This window comes from Amblyraja radiata, chromosome 2 (genome assembly GCF_010909765.2).
Source record: "Amblyraja radiata isolate CabotCenter1 chromosome 2, sAmbRad1.1.pri, whole genome shotgun sequence".
Lineage (NCBI taxonomy): Eukaryota > Metazoa > Chordata > Chondrichthyes > Rajiformes > Rajidae > Amblyraja > Amblyraja radiata.
Window position 1 is genome coordinate 125,582,464 of NC_045957.1, and position 16,135 is coordinate 125,598,598.

Here is a 16,135-nt window from a genome sequence, read left to right on the forward strand (position 1 = left end):
CTCTCCCGTTGCCTTACAGGATGTCCCATTTGTCTTTTCAGCAGCCATTTTAAAAGCACAGCAACTCGTGACATATAGGACACCAGCAGACTTGGATAAAAGGTGCACAGCATAGACATAGTGGTGAAGTCATCTGTTCCATAGGACATTTGTTTCTAAAAGCCCTTCATGCAGGATGCCCCAAAGAAACATAGAAAATAGGTACAGGAGAAGGCCATTCGGCCCTTCGAGCCAGCACCACCATTCATTGTGATCATGGCTGATCGTCCCCTATCAATAACCTGTGCCTGCCTTCTCCCCATATTCCTTGACTCCACTAGCCCTTAGAGCTCTATCTAACTCTCTCTTAAATCCATCCAGTGATTTGGCCTCCACTGCCCTCTGTGGCAGGGAATTCCATAAATTTACAACTCTATGGGTGAAAAAGTTTTTTCTGACCTCAGTCTTAAATGACCTCCCCTTTATTCTAAGACTGTGGCCCCTGGTTCTGGACTCGCCCAACATTGGGAACATTTTTTCTGCATCTAGCTTGTCCAGTCCATTTATAATTTTATATGTTTCTATAAGATCCCCCTCATCCTTCTAAACTCCAGTGAATACAAGCCTAGTCTTTTCAATCTTTCCTCATATGACAGTCCCGCCATCCCAGGGATCAATCTCGTGAACCTACGCTGCACTGCCTCAATCACAAGGCATAGAACAGAACATCACAAGAACAGGCCCTTCGGCCCATAATGTCTATGCCAAACATGATGCCAAGACCAACACATATCTGTCTGCACATTATCCATATCTGTCTATTGCTTGCATATGCCTATCCAAAAGCCTCTACCACCACCCCTGGGAGAATTTATCATCCACTTTTTATTACTGTAAAATAATGAAACCTGCACAAAAGGACCAAAACACCCAGCAGGGAGAAAATAGTTGATTCAACACCTTGACCGAACACAAATGAAGGTGAATGAAACTGAACAAAAAAATCCAGCTAGCATTTTTCAAATCCAATGCGTGTTCCTCATTATTTACAAAGTTTGTATTTTGCAGAAACCTAGCCCATGTTCTTTGGTAAATAGTTTTATTAATGTTCTTTTTCATATATAATAGATGACTTATTTTATTACAAGACGACAGTGTATATTCAGTTGCATGCTGCCTAAATACAATGCTTTTATTCCTATCTACATTCAAAGCTCTTAAAGCAGTTACATTTCAAATAACAACAGGTGTATCTGTGTTAGCTATTGCTGCTAAATTTACCAAGTGATTGTAGAATTCAGCAGGTTATGTCACAATCATGATATGCCAAATAATGTTTGGATATAGATTTTGATGCACAATACTGAAAAGTGTGCAAAACACTGGCTGACATTGGATGTCACATCCAATAAAATTGTACATGATCCAATTTTAATAGCATCAAAGTGAGATGCAAATTAAAAAAATAAAATGGAGCAAATTGCAGAACAAATAATTGAACAAATTGATATAAATAATTGGACAATTTTACGTCAATTAACAATCTCCCTTTTCTGAGAAGTAAAATTTATTCCGTTTAGTAATTGCTTTTTGTTTTGTCTTTTGCTGCTCCTGTAATTTTCAGCCCAGAGCGATGCCCCTTTATCTGTTCAGGTCAAATAAAGAATAATCAAATACCAGAAAGACAAAGGGAAGGTGATACAGAATTTGCTCCAAAATATGCAAGTTTATATCTTCCATTATTTATATGTCAGACAGTCTGTATAACACTCAGATTCATTTAACTTGTGTGTTCTTCACATAGTAACTTCTCACCAGCAGACTTGGTCTCCAAAATTTCCAAAACAACTCTGCCTCAGATCTGCTTATGACCTCAAAGTGACAGAATCCCATTATACAATACACTGACATGAATTTTGGAGGCACATTTTCAGTAATACACTTGTAATTACAGAGTTAAGAATATAGCATTGTTTGGTTTATTTTCATTTACTTTCAAAATATTTTGATTAAATTAAACAATGCAAAATATACATTCAATATATTGTTCTACTAATCATTAAATAAATGCATGCACTTAGGAGGGGTACAAGTGTTTCAGTCATAATAATGTCTGGCCTACACAGCTACATAAAAGATTATACACAAAACAATCTTAAATTATCTTTTGTCATTTAAATCTCTATTTTTTAAGTGTTCAGTTAGATAAATATTAATACTATTCAACATATTGCACATTGTGAGGAAGTAACCTCAGGTTTAGCTGCATCAATCATAAATATAAAGTTTATTATAGTCAGTTATTTAATTAGCACCCATTTGCAAATGAGAAATAAACCTATTGGTACAAATAAAATGTAAACACTTCTGAAAATGTTATGCTTTAGGCCCCATTCTGAATACTTAATGATTTTACAAACTCTTTTCAAAGGGAGTTTTCAAAATGTACATTAAGAGTGGTAAAAGAAAACAGATGTAACCATTCACAGAAATTCCATACAAGAGCCTCGTAGAAAATAAAATGTAGAAGAGAATGAATCAAATGCATTGGGAATAGTCTAATTGTTCTTCATATGTTGATCAACAGAGATTCAATTTGAGTTGAGGCAATGGGGTCAATTTAAATCTTGCCCATTCAGGTGACCAGTTAAAAATTCATATTAGCCATCATTGTTGACTGTTTGCAATGACAAATTGCAGAGTCACAAGGGCAAGAACCTTAAATTCAGCTAAATCATGATGCTTTGATAGTATTCCACTAGAATTTGAATGAAGGCTGCTGCAACTCTTTCCACTTGACAAATGTCAAGTTAGTTAGTCTTATGACAGGAGAAACCCTTTTGATAAAATCAGGAACTTTTCTCTAAGAAGCAAGAAACAATTCCTAGCCTCAGAGGGAAAGTTGCAAATGCCTTTCTTACCTTGGGCTCCTCATTTACACGGCCTCCTAAACATGATTAGTCAGAAGCTAATGGTAGGCTAAGGATATTCAACATTATCCTCAGTAGGTTCTCTGTGTCCCGAGAAAATAGATCAGCAATAATCGCAGCTGCCTTCGGGTGTTTGCTGGGCAAAACACTAGCTCTCCAAACTAAGTTACAATTCATCTTAACATCTACCAACGAACTACAGTTTCAAAACAACCTAACAAAAACAATTTCCAAATGGCAGCCACATACATCTCACCAACAATGCCCAATGCTTGAAAATCATAAAGCTGTGAATGCTGGAAATCTCAGACAAATAACAGAAAATGCTGGAAATACTCAGCAGGTCAGATGCATTCATGAGAAGAGAAACAGAGTCAATGTTTCAGGTCAAAGACATATTCGTAAGATCTGGCACTGAAATGCCCTAGGCTTGTCATTTTCAATTTACTGGCCTTTCCAGACCAATCTAAAAAATAAATTGCACATGTAAGCCATGAAGATTGCATATGGACTGACCATTCATGTCAGCTGGAAATCACATCTTCAACAAAATCAGAATTCCACCAAATGAATTTGATTTCATGGAATTCTGATTTGGAAATCCCCCTGTCCCTTCTACATTTCTGTGGCAACTGTAGAGTGATGGATTTGATTAGCTGTACATTAACTGCATTATACTTCAAAATGTAAGCTTTAGCCTTGCGAAGGACATAAGCTGTTCACATAAAATAAACTGTATATATATTAATACACAGTTCAAAATAGGTTCACTCAATTTATTTTTAATATTTCACTGTAAATAGTGATCGTTTTCAGTTTGTACCTTGCTGCCCTTTTGGTATTAGCTTTCCACTTCAAAAGATGGAATTTCTCAGTGAGGCATGAAATAGCAGAAGGATTATTATAAACTTGCTTATGTACAGCCATCACAAAATATGTTTTAATATAAAAAGCAAGAAGACTCCACAATTCTTTTACAATGTAACGGATGAGCTAGATGGGCTGATTAACGTTTATTTGCATCTAACTTTTAATGTTGGATTTAAACTTAGAATTATTTCCAAAATAACCACAAGATGGGAGAGACAGGCTGTATTTTGATAGAGTAAACTCAAGTGTTTAATATTCACCTCAGTATATTTAATATATTGAAAAAACTGAAGCACTTTGTCCCTTTATAAAATTCCAAGTTACAGAAAAAGTCAGTTCAAGAAATAAATTAGGTAACTAGTCTGATGTGTGTTTGCAGAAAATTCATATTTACATCGTAAAATTTAAGTTATAAATTGAGAACAAAATTTCCAATTTAAACAATACATTCCCAGACTCTGGTCCAAAACCAGGATTAATCACAAGAAGGATAAAATTCATCATGGAATCTTTCTCAATGTACTTTGTGAACATTAGCAGCCCAAATTTAAAGACAATCAGACAATATACACCAGGGTCACCTTTACAGCAGCAGTGCCTCGCACATCAAAACACAAGTCCAATGAGATGGCCAAGGTTTTGGCAGTTGGTGGGCTTGGTTGCTCAAATCCACACCTCACAAAGCTATTTTCTGTTGAAGGCCTGCACAAGATTTGTCATTATTTAATTCGGCAAGGTGGTAAATAGTTGTAAGCGTGTACACTTGTTTCGATATAGATACAGTTCCTGTAGAAAATAGCTTGAAATACAAAATGGAAATTTCTATGGCATTGGAGCTGCCTTTTGTTTTGCAGAAACCCTTTAGAAGTTTGCATCTACTAAAGTTGACAAAATTGTTTCCATATTTAACGACTATCCGTAAAGTAGCTATGAAAGCATTCTCCCTGTATGCATGAAGATGGTCTTCCTCCCCTCAGACTGCAGTATAAAGGGAGCTTTCAACTGCACACCGGAATGATGCTACAAATTTACTATTAAAACCGAATGTTTAATATCCACTGTGAAGAAGGCAAATAGTTACCCTTGCAGAAGAAATGCATAATTGTTCAGTTAGCCTCCAGTGAACTTCAAAACTTAGCGACTGATTAATATAATTTATAATTACCAAAATAGGGGTAGACAGTTTCAAATATTTCATACATAACTTCATTATATATATTTTGTCTCGCTGTTTATTTCTGTTCCAAGTTTTAGCAACTCGGAATCCTTCAAACGCTGGGATTTTTATTGTTTGGCTTTCATCCCTTTTACACATCAACTTTAGAATCCATTTGGATCAAATTGATTTAGTTTTGTATTGTTAGTTGGTCGAGGTACAGTATATGAATCAAGAATAAATTCTATCTCGGAGTGGGCAAACTTGGTACAAATAACATGGATATTATGGCATAAAAATAATTCTTCACATTGAATTCAAATTCATATCTATTTCAAGCTGTTTAATTTTAACCCACATCCAGACAAGTTTCGAATCAATCTGGAATAGTAATTCAGATCAATTGGTTTACATTAACTGAAATTCAGTAAATTCATACATTTATTACATGTTGTTGGTTTAGATCAAGTTAATTCAGACTGAATGTAAGTTTACATCAGTGTAAATGTGATATAAACAATATATGATCCTGAGAAAAGCACCGTTGTTTCATGACTGGTTTAATCCTCTTTTCCTTTGATCACCTCTCCATGAAGCACCTTCCTCCTTTGGCGAAGCATATGGAAATATAGTTGTGGAAAAACTGAACGGCAAATAAATTTGAAGGAAGAAAATTAGTTAAAAGTTGCACAAAGATGCAAACTATATAAAATGTTCTAAATTTTAATACAACATTTTAATTCCTATATAGAGATAAATGCTTTTATTATGGCTGCATCAAGGTCATTCAGGCCACATGTTGTAACTTTGCTAATGTAAATTATGTCCACTCCAAATGATTGATTTCAGATCGGTAGAAATTCAAACACATGCCACATGGAGGCCAAAGTGTCCAATTTCATTTATCAAATTCCCTTGATGACATTTCCTGCTGTCCGTGCTCTCAAAATGTGGTGTAATCTCATTGGGACAGAGAACTAAGTGAAGCTCTATCGCTTTGTATAGATCAACAGTTTTACAGATGGAAGTATAATTGGTTAGATTAAATGCAATATTCGCAAATAAGTCTACAGGGAGCAACTAAATATTTTTTTACACATGTTTTGAATACTTATTTGTAGGGAATAAATATGATTATAGAATAAAATGGGCATTATGTGCAGACAAAAATGTACATCAGTCAGACTAAACCAATAATCCAAGGTCAATATATTTATCTTCTGACAACAAAAGTGATGGCACACTCAGTCCCATTGGGTTTATACCACATGTGAAAACATGGACAGCAGCGTGCATGAATTGGCAACACCTTGAGTTGTAAGGAATGTATCACTCTCTTCCCAGCTTGAAAATAATATTTTGAATAGTTATTTTGAATAATATTTTGGCAGTTAATATTTTGATTTCATGCTTCTTAATTAGCCAGGCTCAGAAATTCTAGTTAATCAGGTTTCAGATTATAACCAAGGATTTATACAATAAAAACATTGCATCCTAACCCCTGTCCCACTTAGGAAACCTGAACGGAAACCTCTGGAGACTTTGCACCCCACCCAAGGTTTCCGTGCGGTTACTGGAGGTTGCAGGTGGTTGCCGGAGGTTGCAGGTAGTGGAAGCAGGTAGGGAGACTGACAAAAACCACCGGGAACCACTCGGAAACCTTGGGTGGGGTGCAAAGTCTCCAGAGGTTTCCTAAGTGGGACAAGGGCATTACTCTTACAGCAGGCTCCATAATCAAAATACTATTTGTGATATGAACATTTCCATTCAACATATTGATATATTGACACAATACAATGTAATTGTATTAATATATTAAAGCAAAATGAAGATTACATTATTTGTAATCTTTGGTGGGGGGGGGAGGGGGGGGGAGAGAATCCTTTCTTCTTCCCCCCCACCCTCACATCAGTCTGAAGAAGGGTTTCGGCCTGAAACGTTGCCTATTTCCTTCGCTCCATAGATGCTGCCTCACCCGCTGAGTTTCTACAGCATTTTTGTCTACCTTACATTATTTGAAATTAGTAAAAGTTTTATGCTTTTAATAAAGAACTAATTTAAATTGTGTTAAAATCTACTGAAACTAATATTTTTATTTGATTGCATCCATTGGGCTGATTTAGATGGGGTTTTTTTTATCTCTACTATCTTTATAATGTTAAGGAAGGGTATCTCAATACAAATGACATGGTGTTTAATCAATTGATTTTCACATATGCATCTAATCTGCTCAAAAATAAAAGGAGCAGTATAAAAGTAAACATGTTCATGGAAAACAAAAAGATAACATAATAAATCACAAATGATCAAACAAATGATTAAAAAATAGACCACTAAAACTACCACTAGGATGACATTTCAGTTGTTCTTTCCTTTAAGTTCTAAAAAGATCACTCAAACATACAAAATACACTTACGTGGTATATACGAAATCATTATGAGGATAAGACAAATATAGTAGTCGAAGGAGACATTGTACTTGTTTGGAAGTCTCAGAGAATATATGCCAGATTTCTTCACAAAAGGCAAGGCAGTATAAATTGTAAGGAGTTCACCAACAACACCAATCGGATATAAGATGATAAAGAGGTTGTATCTGCAAATAAATGTAAGACTTTATTAAAAACCTTCATTTCCCCTGGATAAAAAGAAATCACTGACGCCTTTGAAAAGGCAAAATATGACCAATTTGAAGTTAAACACAAGGTGTTATATGTCTTGTTAAATTAAGAGATGCATAGACAAATAATTGCAATCACATCCAGTTATATAGTTCAGAGTACATAAACATACCCACTACATAAGTCCACCTTAGAATGTAAATAAATAGGTCATTATAAGATATGTTTATCAAGAAATGTGTATTACACTACAGTCTTGCAAGTCTTGGTCTCTAGTTCAATTACACCTTAGATTTCTGGAAATATTTTTTGTGTTACACTGGTTTCCAATTCAAGATTAATTATCAAAGATATTCATCATCACACAGGACAGTCAGAATAGGAAAAAAAAACAGGATATTGGCTGTGATTCAAGCAGCAAAATAACAAATGGAGCAAAAATCACAACACTGGGGCAAAAATCTCAAATTTATCCCATGTTTGATCCAAAGCACTAAATGTCCTGATCTCAAGAAACTTAAAAAAAAAGTTGACAAGACATGTTGAAAATGTGATCAAAACGGGTTTGGGACGCTAAACTCCACATTAACAAATTAGCTACTACAATTGAGAGGAATAAACGTTTTTTTGATACATCGTACTTGAGGTTTCTCTGTAACCTCCAACTCCAATTTGCTGTATGAACTGTGAATGCTTTTCATTATTTTAATTGCATCCCTTTTACCCGTTTACCATCCATCTTTGCTGCAGCAGTCTAGATTAAGAAAACCTCACAATATTCCCACCTCATCAGAGACATGGGACTGTTTAACAATACTTTAGAAGAAAATGCAAAGATGATAATGAACTTATATTTGAACATAACACGATAATGTTACCCATCATCAAAAGGCTTGTGTTTAAAATCATATTTCACTTTTTTTTTATGCACAAAGTGAAATAAGTGGACTGTAGATGTTTTGAAAGGCCTGGTCTGCATTAAACTGATAATACTCTGATATGAAGAAATAAGTGCTGATAATATTCTGAAATCTCGAGCAATTTTACTCATCAAGCTGCTCGGCCATACACAGTGCGCTGCTACTGAATACTCCACAAAATGCTGCAGTATTTTACAACTCTGCTAATGGCACAACTTCAGAACTATTCTGACAGTTAAAGGTCATGAGATGCTGTGAACCATCAACAACAGCAGGAATGTCTACCAGCATGATCTGTAATATCATGGCCCAGCACATCGCTCACTCAATTATCAGGCTTGGCGAAAGGCTTCTTCATTGAAGAATGCAGAAAGCCATTCAGGGAGCAGCATTAGACATAGCTAGAAATAAGATACCAACCTGTAGAAGCTCCAACACAGGACTTCATGCTTGGCAACAGCAACAATAGCGTGTAGTAGACAATACCTCTGAGAATCAATGGATCAAAATGAAGCTCTACAGCTTTACCATCCCTCGTCAAGAATGGCAATGGACAAGTAAACACCTGACTGGAGAAGGCAGTTCCAAGAACAAGAGGATGTTCACATTTATAACAAGAGGAATCGAATATAGGAGCAAAGAGTTCCTTCTGCAGTTGTACAGAGCCCTAGTGAGACCACACCAGGAGTATTGTGTGCAGTTTTGGTCCTCTAATTTGAGGAAGGGCATTCTTGCTATTGAGGGAGTGCAGCGTAAGTTTACAAGGTTAATTCCCGGGATGGCATATGCTGAGAGAATGGAGCAGCTGAGCTTGTACACTCTGGAGTTTAGAAGGATGAGAGGATATCTCATTGAAACATATAAGATTGTTAAGGGTTTGGACACGCTAGAGGCAGGAAACATGTTCCCAATGTTGGGGGAGTCCAGAACCAGGGGCCACAGTTTAAGAATAAGGAGTAAGCCATTTAGAACAGAGACGAGGAAACACTTTTTCTCACAGAGAGTGGTGAGTCTGTGGAATTCTCTGCCTCAGAGGGCGGTGGAGGCAGGTTCTCTGGATGCTTTTATGAGAGAGCTGGATAGGGCTCTTAAAAATAGCAATCGGGGGATATGGGGAAAAGGCAGGAACGGGGTACTGATTGGTGATGATCAGCCATGATCACATTGAATGGCGGAGCTGGCTCGAAGAGCCATATGGCCTACTCCTGCACCTAATGTCTATTGTCTATAACAGGGGTTCTCAACCAGGGGGGAATTCCCCGCAGGGGGGGATTTCAGGTTTTCAGGGGGGGGAATTGGGACCACAGATTAGCAAACTCAAACTGTTAGAATGTTGATCTTTTTATTGCCTTTGAGGCAGACAATCTTGGAAAGGAGGGGGGGAATGACATTCTGACATATGGTGAAAGGGGTGCATGGGGCAAAAAAAGGTTGAGAACCACTGGTCTATAACATCCCAAATAATGGCAAGGCCCAGCATGCGAGTACTAAAGATAGACTGACACACTCGTGTTCAACAAAAAGTGAAGAATGAATGATCCATCTTAGTTTATAATACTATCATGGCAGCCATGTCATCCGCCAATTCAATGCAACCCAAATGATAAGAAGAAACAGCTGAGAACACAGCAAAGGCAATGAGATCAGCAACATCCCAGCTGCTCACTGAAGACTTGACCAACAGAACTAGCCAAGCCTCCCAGGAAGCTGCTTCAGTCCTGTTACAAAGTTGTTACCCAACAAGGTGGTAAGTTGCTCACGTGTTTACTTTGGAAAAGCAGGACAAATCCAATCACACTAATTACAACCCAATCAATTATTCAACACAAAAATATTGAAAGGTGTCATTGAAAATGCTATAAAGCTGTACTCAATAGCCTGCTCACCAATGTCTAGTTCGCGTGTTGCCAAAAATTCTCAGCTTCCCACCTCTGTGTTGTACGACTAAATCAATCACATCTCTTGTCTGTTTATTCTCATAATCTATGTTTGCTCTCAATTAAGTTTCCATTACTGAATTCCTCTAAACTTCAGGCTTTCTCATTTTGTTTGCTACATTACAAGTTTCCTCCATTAAACTAACACTATTCCCACACGGCTTTTATTTCTTAACAAGGCATAGTATTCATTGCAATTCATAATACTAGTTATTTAAATGATTAACTAGTTATTTACTTTCTTAATAGTAATGCAATGACCATCTACCCAAGTTGAACAACTCCTAAAACCTATGCAATTTGATTGTTGATTGGTAGAGTAGCTTCCGTCTAGCCGCTCTACCAATTTTTTTTCAGATTTATTAGTGTTTTCACTCAAATGAATGCAAACCAGAACAGCAACATACTTGGATAATTCTTTTTTGAACACACTTTCTTTGTCTGAAGTATCTGCAGATGATGCAAAAGTGACATTAAGCACCATTGGCTACAGCCATCCATTGAAAGCAAATTCTGATCCTATAATATCAAAGAACTGCAATTGTCCTGTCTCATCCCGAAACACATCTTTTATACACTTTGCCGTTATATTTTTTAATTTTTTGATTTATATAAAAATACACCATTTCATTCCTTAATTATCACTGTTGCTCACCACAATTTGATATAAGTAATACATTAATTTGCAAAGGGGTGAGGAGTTATTAACTTGGGTAGATGGTCATAGCATTACCAAATTAGAAAGTAAATAACTAGTTAATAATTTATTTATATATATATATAACAAGAGAATAACGCCGAACAATTTTACCCATTGATGAAAAATAAAAGACTTATTAATGTTTAAAAAATGTTGAGATTCACTCTCGTGTCAATCACGCCGTGAAGGCCACGCCCCTTCCGGTGAGAGGGGGAGGGACTATAAAACCCAGAAGTGTGGACTGCCTCAGTCTCTGCAAGATGGGGGAGCGAGAGGTCACGTCTGAGCTGAACACATGTCTACTAAACTGTGAGTGGTTTTACTGACTTGTGAGTGCCCTTAATGTGGTTTGAAAAAGCAAATGTGGTTGTGGTTGGTTGGTTTGAAAAAACAAAGCAAATGTGGTGGTGGTTGGTTTGAAAAAGCTAAGCAAATGTGGTGGTGGTTGGTTTGAAAAAGCTAAGCAAATGTGGTGATGGTGGCTTGTTTGAAAAAGCTAAGCAAATGTGGTGGTGGTGGGTGTGAAAAAGCTTATAATTAAAAGTCTAAACTTGACCACTTCCTGTTTGTACTGTATATTGATTTTAGAACAAATGCTACCACCTATGGCTGTGATTTTTGGCCATCTTACTCAGTCCCCCTCTGCTCATCAGGTACAGATGATTTTTCCCATCGATGAAAAATAAAAGAGTTCTTAGAGTTTAAAAAATGTTGAGATTCTCTCTCCAGTCAATCACGGCATGAAGGCCATGCCCCTTCCGGTGGGAGGGAAGAGGGACTATAAAATCCGGAAGTGTGGGCGTGGCGCATTCTCTGCAAGATGGGGAGAGAGAGGTCATGACTCCCTGTCTGAGCTGTGAACCAACTGAACACACTGAATGTCTACTGAACTATGTGTGGTTTATTTGTGGTTTTTATGTGGTGTTTTATGTGGGTTTGTGGTGGTTTCACCCTGCTTGAAATGGTATGAAACAGCATTTGAATTTGGTGACCTTGCACCCTGCATGAAATGGTATGAAACTGAACTTGAATTTGGTGGCCTTGCACCCTGCTTGAAATGGTATGAAACTGCATTTGAATTTGGTGGCCTTACACCCTGCTTGAAGTGGTAGGAAAACTGCACTTGAATTTGGTGGCCTAGCACCTTGCTTGAAGTGGTAGGAAACTGCACTTGAATTTGGTGGCCTTGCACCCTGCTTGAAGTAGAATTTCAATGAATAGCCATGAGTCAACTGCCAGCCCACCAGCCGCGAGTGAGTAAGCTGTCAGCACGCCAGGCTTGAGTAACTGAGGGGAGATGCAACGAGATCTGGGTGTCATGGTACACCAGTCATTGAAAGTAGGCATGCAGGTGCAGCAGGCAGTGAAGAAAGCGAATGGTATGTTAGCATTAATAGCAAAAGGATTTGAGTATAGGAGCAGGGAGGTTCTACTGCAGTTGTACAGGGTCTTGGTGAGACCACACCTGGAGTATTGCGTACAGTTTTGGTCTCCTAATCTGAGGAAAGACATTCTTGCCATAGAGGGAATACAGAGAAGGTTCACCAGACTGATTCCTGGGATGTCAGGACTTTCATATGAAGAAAGACTGGATAGACTTCCCTGGAGGGAACATTACAGGTTTAAAAATAGGGAACTGGGAAACACATGGGGATTCCACTCTGTTAATGTAATGTCTACCTGCCCAGTAATGTTTTCCCACTGATACTTCTTCATAGAAGTGCTCTATAAATATACCTCCACCATACAAAATTGTATATTTATTTAATTAATTAATAATAAATCCTCTTAATGAACCATCTTAAAATGAAGATGTTAATTCCCGATTAAATATCGAAGGGATACTAAATATCACATATTAAACAATGCTTCTCCCAGATAAAACATGCAGATGTATTCATTTGCAAAGAAAGTCTCATGTAACAGTAATACTTCAGACTGCCTCAGGGGATCAGAAGAAATGTATGAAGTGCATTCCATGACCAAAACAGATGTCTTTAAAATGACAGCAGCTTAACATGAAACTTGAAGGACTACTATTTCAAGAGCTAATTACTAGAACCATCATACAGCAAGCTTGCACAAATCCATTTAGTTTCACCCTTTATACGTGCATGTCTATTTCTAATCAAAGGCAAATAACATACATCATAACTGAATAAATTATCGTTTTGCAAAATTAGTGACACTTCATTCAATGAAATTGAAATGTTACTGTAACATTCAACATGCAGCTTAGATCAATCAGCTACAGCCATTCTGTATACATCCATGTGACTTTGAGGTCTGCAATATTGTCGCTGTGAGAAGTGATTTAAATGCAGTAAAACAGGTTTATTTTCTGAATAATGCTATATTAACGTTTCACTGCATTAAAATACATCACTGTACTACATCAGCCGTCCCAGAATTTTTATGTACACCTGTCTATATAGAAAGGCCAAATGCCCTCACAAATGATCAGTATCTTCTCTCATTCATGGTCTCTGATCACGATTAAACCTCACTCTCATTTGAAAAGGATATGATTTTGGTAAACTCCCAGCTATGATTTGTGTTACTATATCACCGCCCAGATCTTATAGCTGCCTTCTAAAGTTCAAATATGACAAGATTATAAATTTACAATGTGGGTTATTCATTCAAATGATCTATTCTTGACTAAAAGCCAAATTTTAACTACCTAATTTATATTCCTATCTCTAATCCCAATACCGACTCACCATCTCCCTTATTTTATCAGCTCTGGGTGCCCGAAAATACTCCATTCCCTAATTTATCCCTTCTATCCTGACTGCTCCCCTCTTTCACGAGCATCCTCCATACAGCTTAACTTTGTCTTGTTTAATGTTGTTTTGAAATCTTTTGCCACAGGCTCCCTTTCATATCAAATGTCAACCATTAATTATTCCCAAAATCCATCTCTTACTTCGATGTTGGTCCCTGAACAGCATCTTTACAGCAACCTGGCATGATAGTGCAGCAGTAGACTTGCTGCCTTACAATGCTAAAGACCCTGGTTCGATTCTGACTACGGGTGCTATATTTACAGAGTTAGTACGTTCTTCCCGCGACCGTGCGGGTTTTCCCCCAGGTGCTCGGGTTTCCTCCCATACTCCAAAGACGTACAAGTATGGAGGTTAATTAGCTTCAGTAAAGATTGTAAATTGTCCCTAGTGTGTGGGATAGTGCTAGTGCATGGGGATTGCATTTCGGCTAAAAAAAACAAACTGGAGAACGTCCCATCTTTCCTAATGGAAAATGCCCTTGTTTTTCCCATTTCTCCAAATCCCATGGTACCGACTCGGATAACTTTATTTCACCCCCTTCCTCTTATGCTTTGAAAGTTCCCTCGACAAAATTGAAATTACTTGTATCCCTTGTTTGAAAAAAGTACTCAATGGAATTGATTTTGAGATGTTTGAATCCAAGATTTTCTAAGTACGGGGCTTTTTTTTTTCAGACAACAGCAGTTTTTAAATGTATAATGTTTAATTTCAGAAAAAACACAACAAAAGGGTAGCTTCTTTGCAAGGTAAAAGGTGAATGCATCTAAGGCTCCTGAAATGTTTCTCTGCCAACACCAGTACTGGCTTTGGTTAATAGCTGATTACTGATTAGTCAATAACTTCTTTATCATTGTGATGGAATTACCAACAGATCAAAACCAAATCAAGTTCATTTCCTCTAATTTTCCAATTTTTCCATTAGGACTCCCATATTTTTTCTGTAGAATAATCTCCAATAACACAAAATCGTACAACCTTCCCCTCCCTCTCTCCCCATTCCACGTAATTAATGCCGCAAAAGCACTGTTACTGCTCTCAAACATATTATGCATGCTCATTTATACATGTCTCATGCAACGGTCCCAGATACAAAATCGATTGATTACTCATCCCATTCACCCAGCTATAAACATTCTTTCCATGCAAGGAACTGTTAACATGCATTTTGCACAGCTCAATGCTATAAAGAATTATTGTTAGTTGATTCATCTCCAAACATCTTCATTTTGAATCTCTTGTTCTTACTTCTTTACTTTTCTGCATTTTATGTCTGCAGTACATAGAACATAACACAAGAACAGGCCCTTTGGCCCACAATATCTGGGCCAAACTTAATGCCAAATCAAAACTAATTCCTTCTGCCTGCAAGTGATTCATATCTTTCTATTCGTTAGATTTCGTTAGAGTTAGATAGAGCTCTAGGGGCTAGTGGAGTCAAGGGATATGGGGAGAAGGCTGGCACGGGTTATTGATAGGGGACGATCAGCCATGATCACAATGAAAGGCGGTGCTGGCTCGAAGGGCCGAATGGCCTCCTCCTGCACCTATTTTCTATGTTTCTATTCCCTGCATAATCATACCAAGCAACATTCCTGGTAAACCTCTTTTGCACCCTCTCAATAGCCTCCACATCTTTCCTGTCATGGGGTGACCAGAACTTCACACAATATTCCAAATTATAGTTCCAAACTAACCAAACTAACCAATGTTCCAAACTAACCAAAGTCTATAAAGCTGTAACTAGGTGCCCTGACTGATGAAGGCAGGCATACCATACGCTTTCATCACTACTCTTATCTACTTGTATTGCTACTTTCAGGGAGCCATAGGCTTTGACCCCAAGATCCCTCTGTACATCAATTCTATTAAGGGTCTTTCCATCATCTGTATGCTTTCCCCCTACATTCGACATCCCAACAATCAGCACCTCATATGTGGTCAGATCAAACTCTATCTGCCATTTCTTCACCCAATTTTGTGACTCAACTAAATCCTTTGGTAGCCTTCCTCACTGTCCCCAACTCCAATATATTTGTGTAATCTGCAAGTTTACCAACCAACCCATCTACATTTTTGGCAGAGGTCCCAATACATATCCCTGTGGAATACCACTGATCAGAAAACCTCAGCAGAATGACACCCTTCCACTATTATAGGTCAGCCAGTTCTGAATACAAACTACCTAGTCAGTGTAGATCCCATGCATCTTAATTTTCTGTATCAGTTGACCATG

The 16,135-nt window shown here is 37.5% G+C and overlaps 1 protein-coding gene across 1 annotated transcript in view; it reads right to left on the reverse strand.

Moving 5' to 3' along the window:
• Positions 1–1,689: 1,689 nt before the first annotated feature.
• Positions 1,690–16,135, reverse strand: part of hacd1 (3-hydroxyacyl-CoA dehydratase 1) — a 45,884-nt gene continuing 31,438 nt past the window's right edge. The window contains exons 6-7 of the mRNA XM_033015233.1: positions 7,353–7,531; positions 1,690–5,578 (exon numbers count right to left, since the gene is read on the reverse strand). Coding sequence (XP_032871124.1) covers positions 5,496–5,578; positions 7,353–7,531 — 262 coding nt within the window. The 3' untranslated portion in view covers positions 1,690–5,495. The remainder of the gene's footprint in view (positions 5,579–7,352; positions 7,532–16,135) is intronic.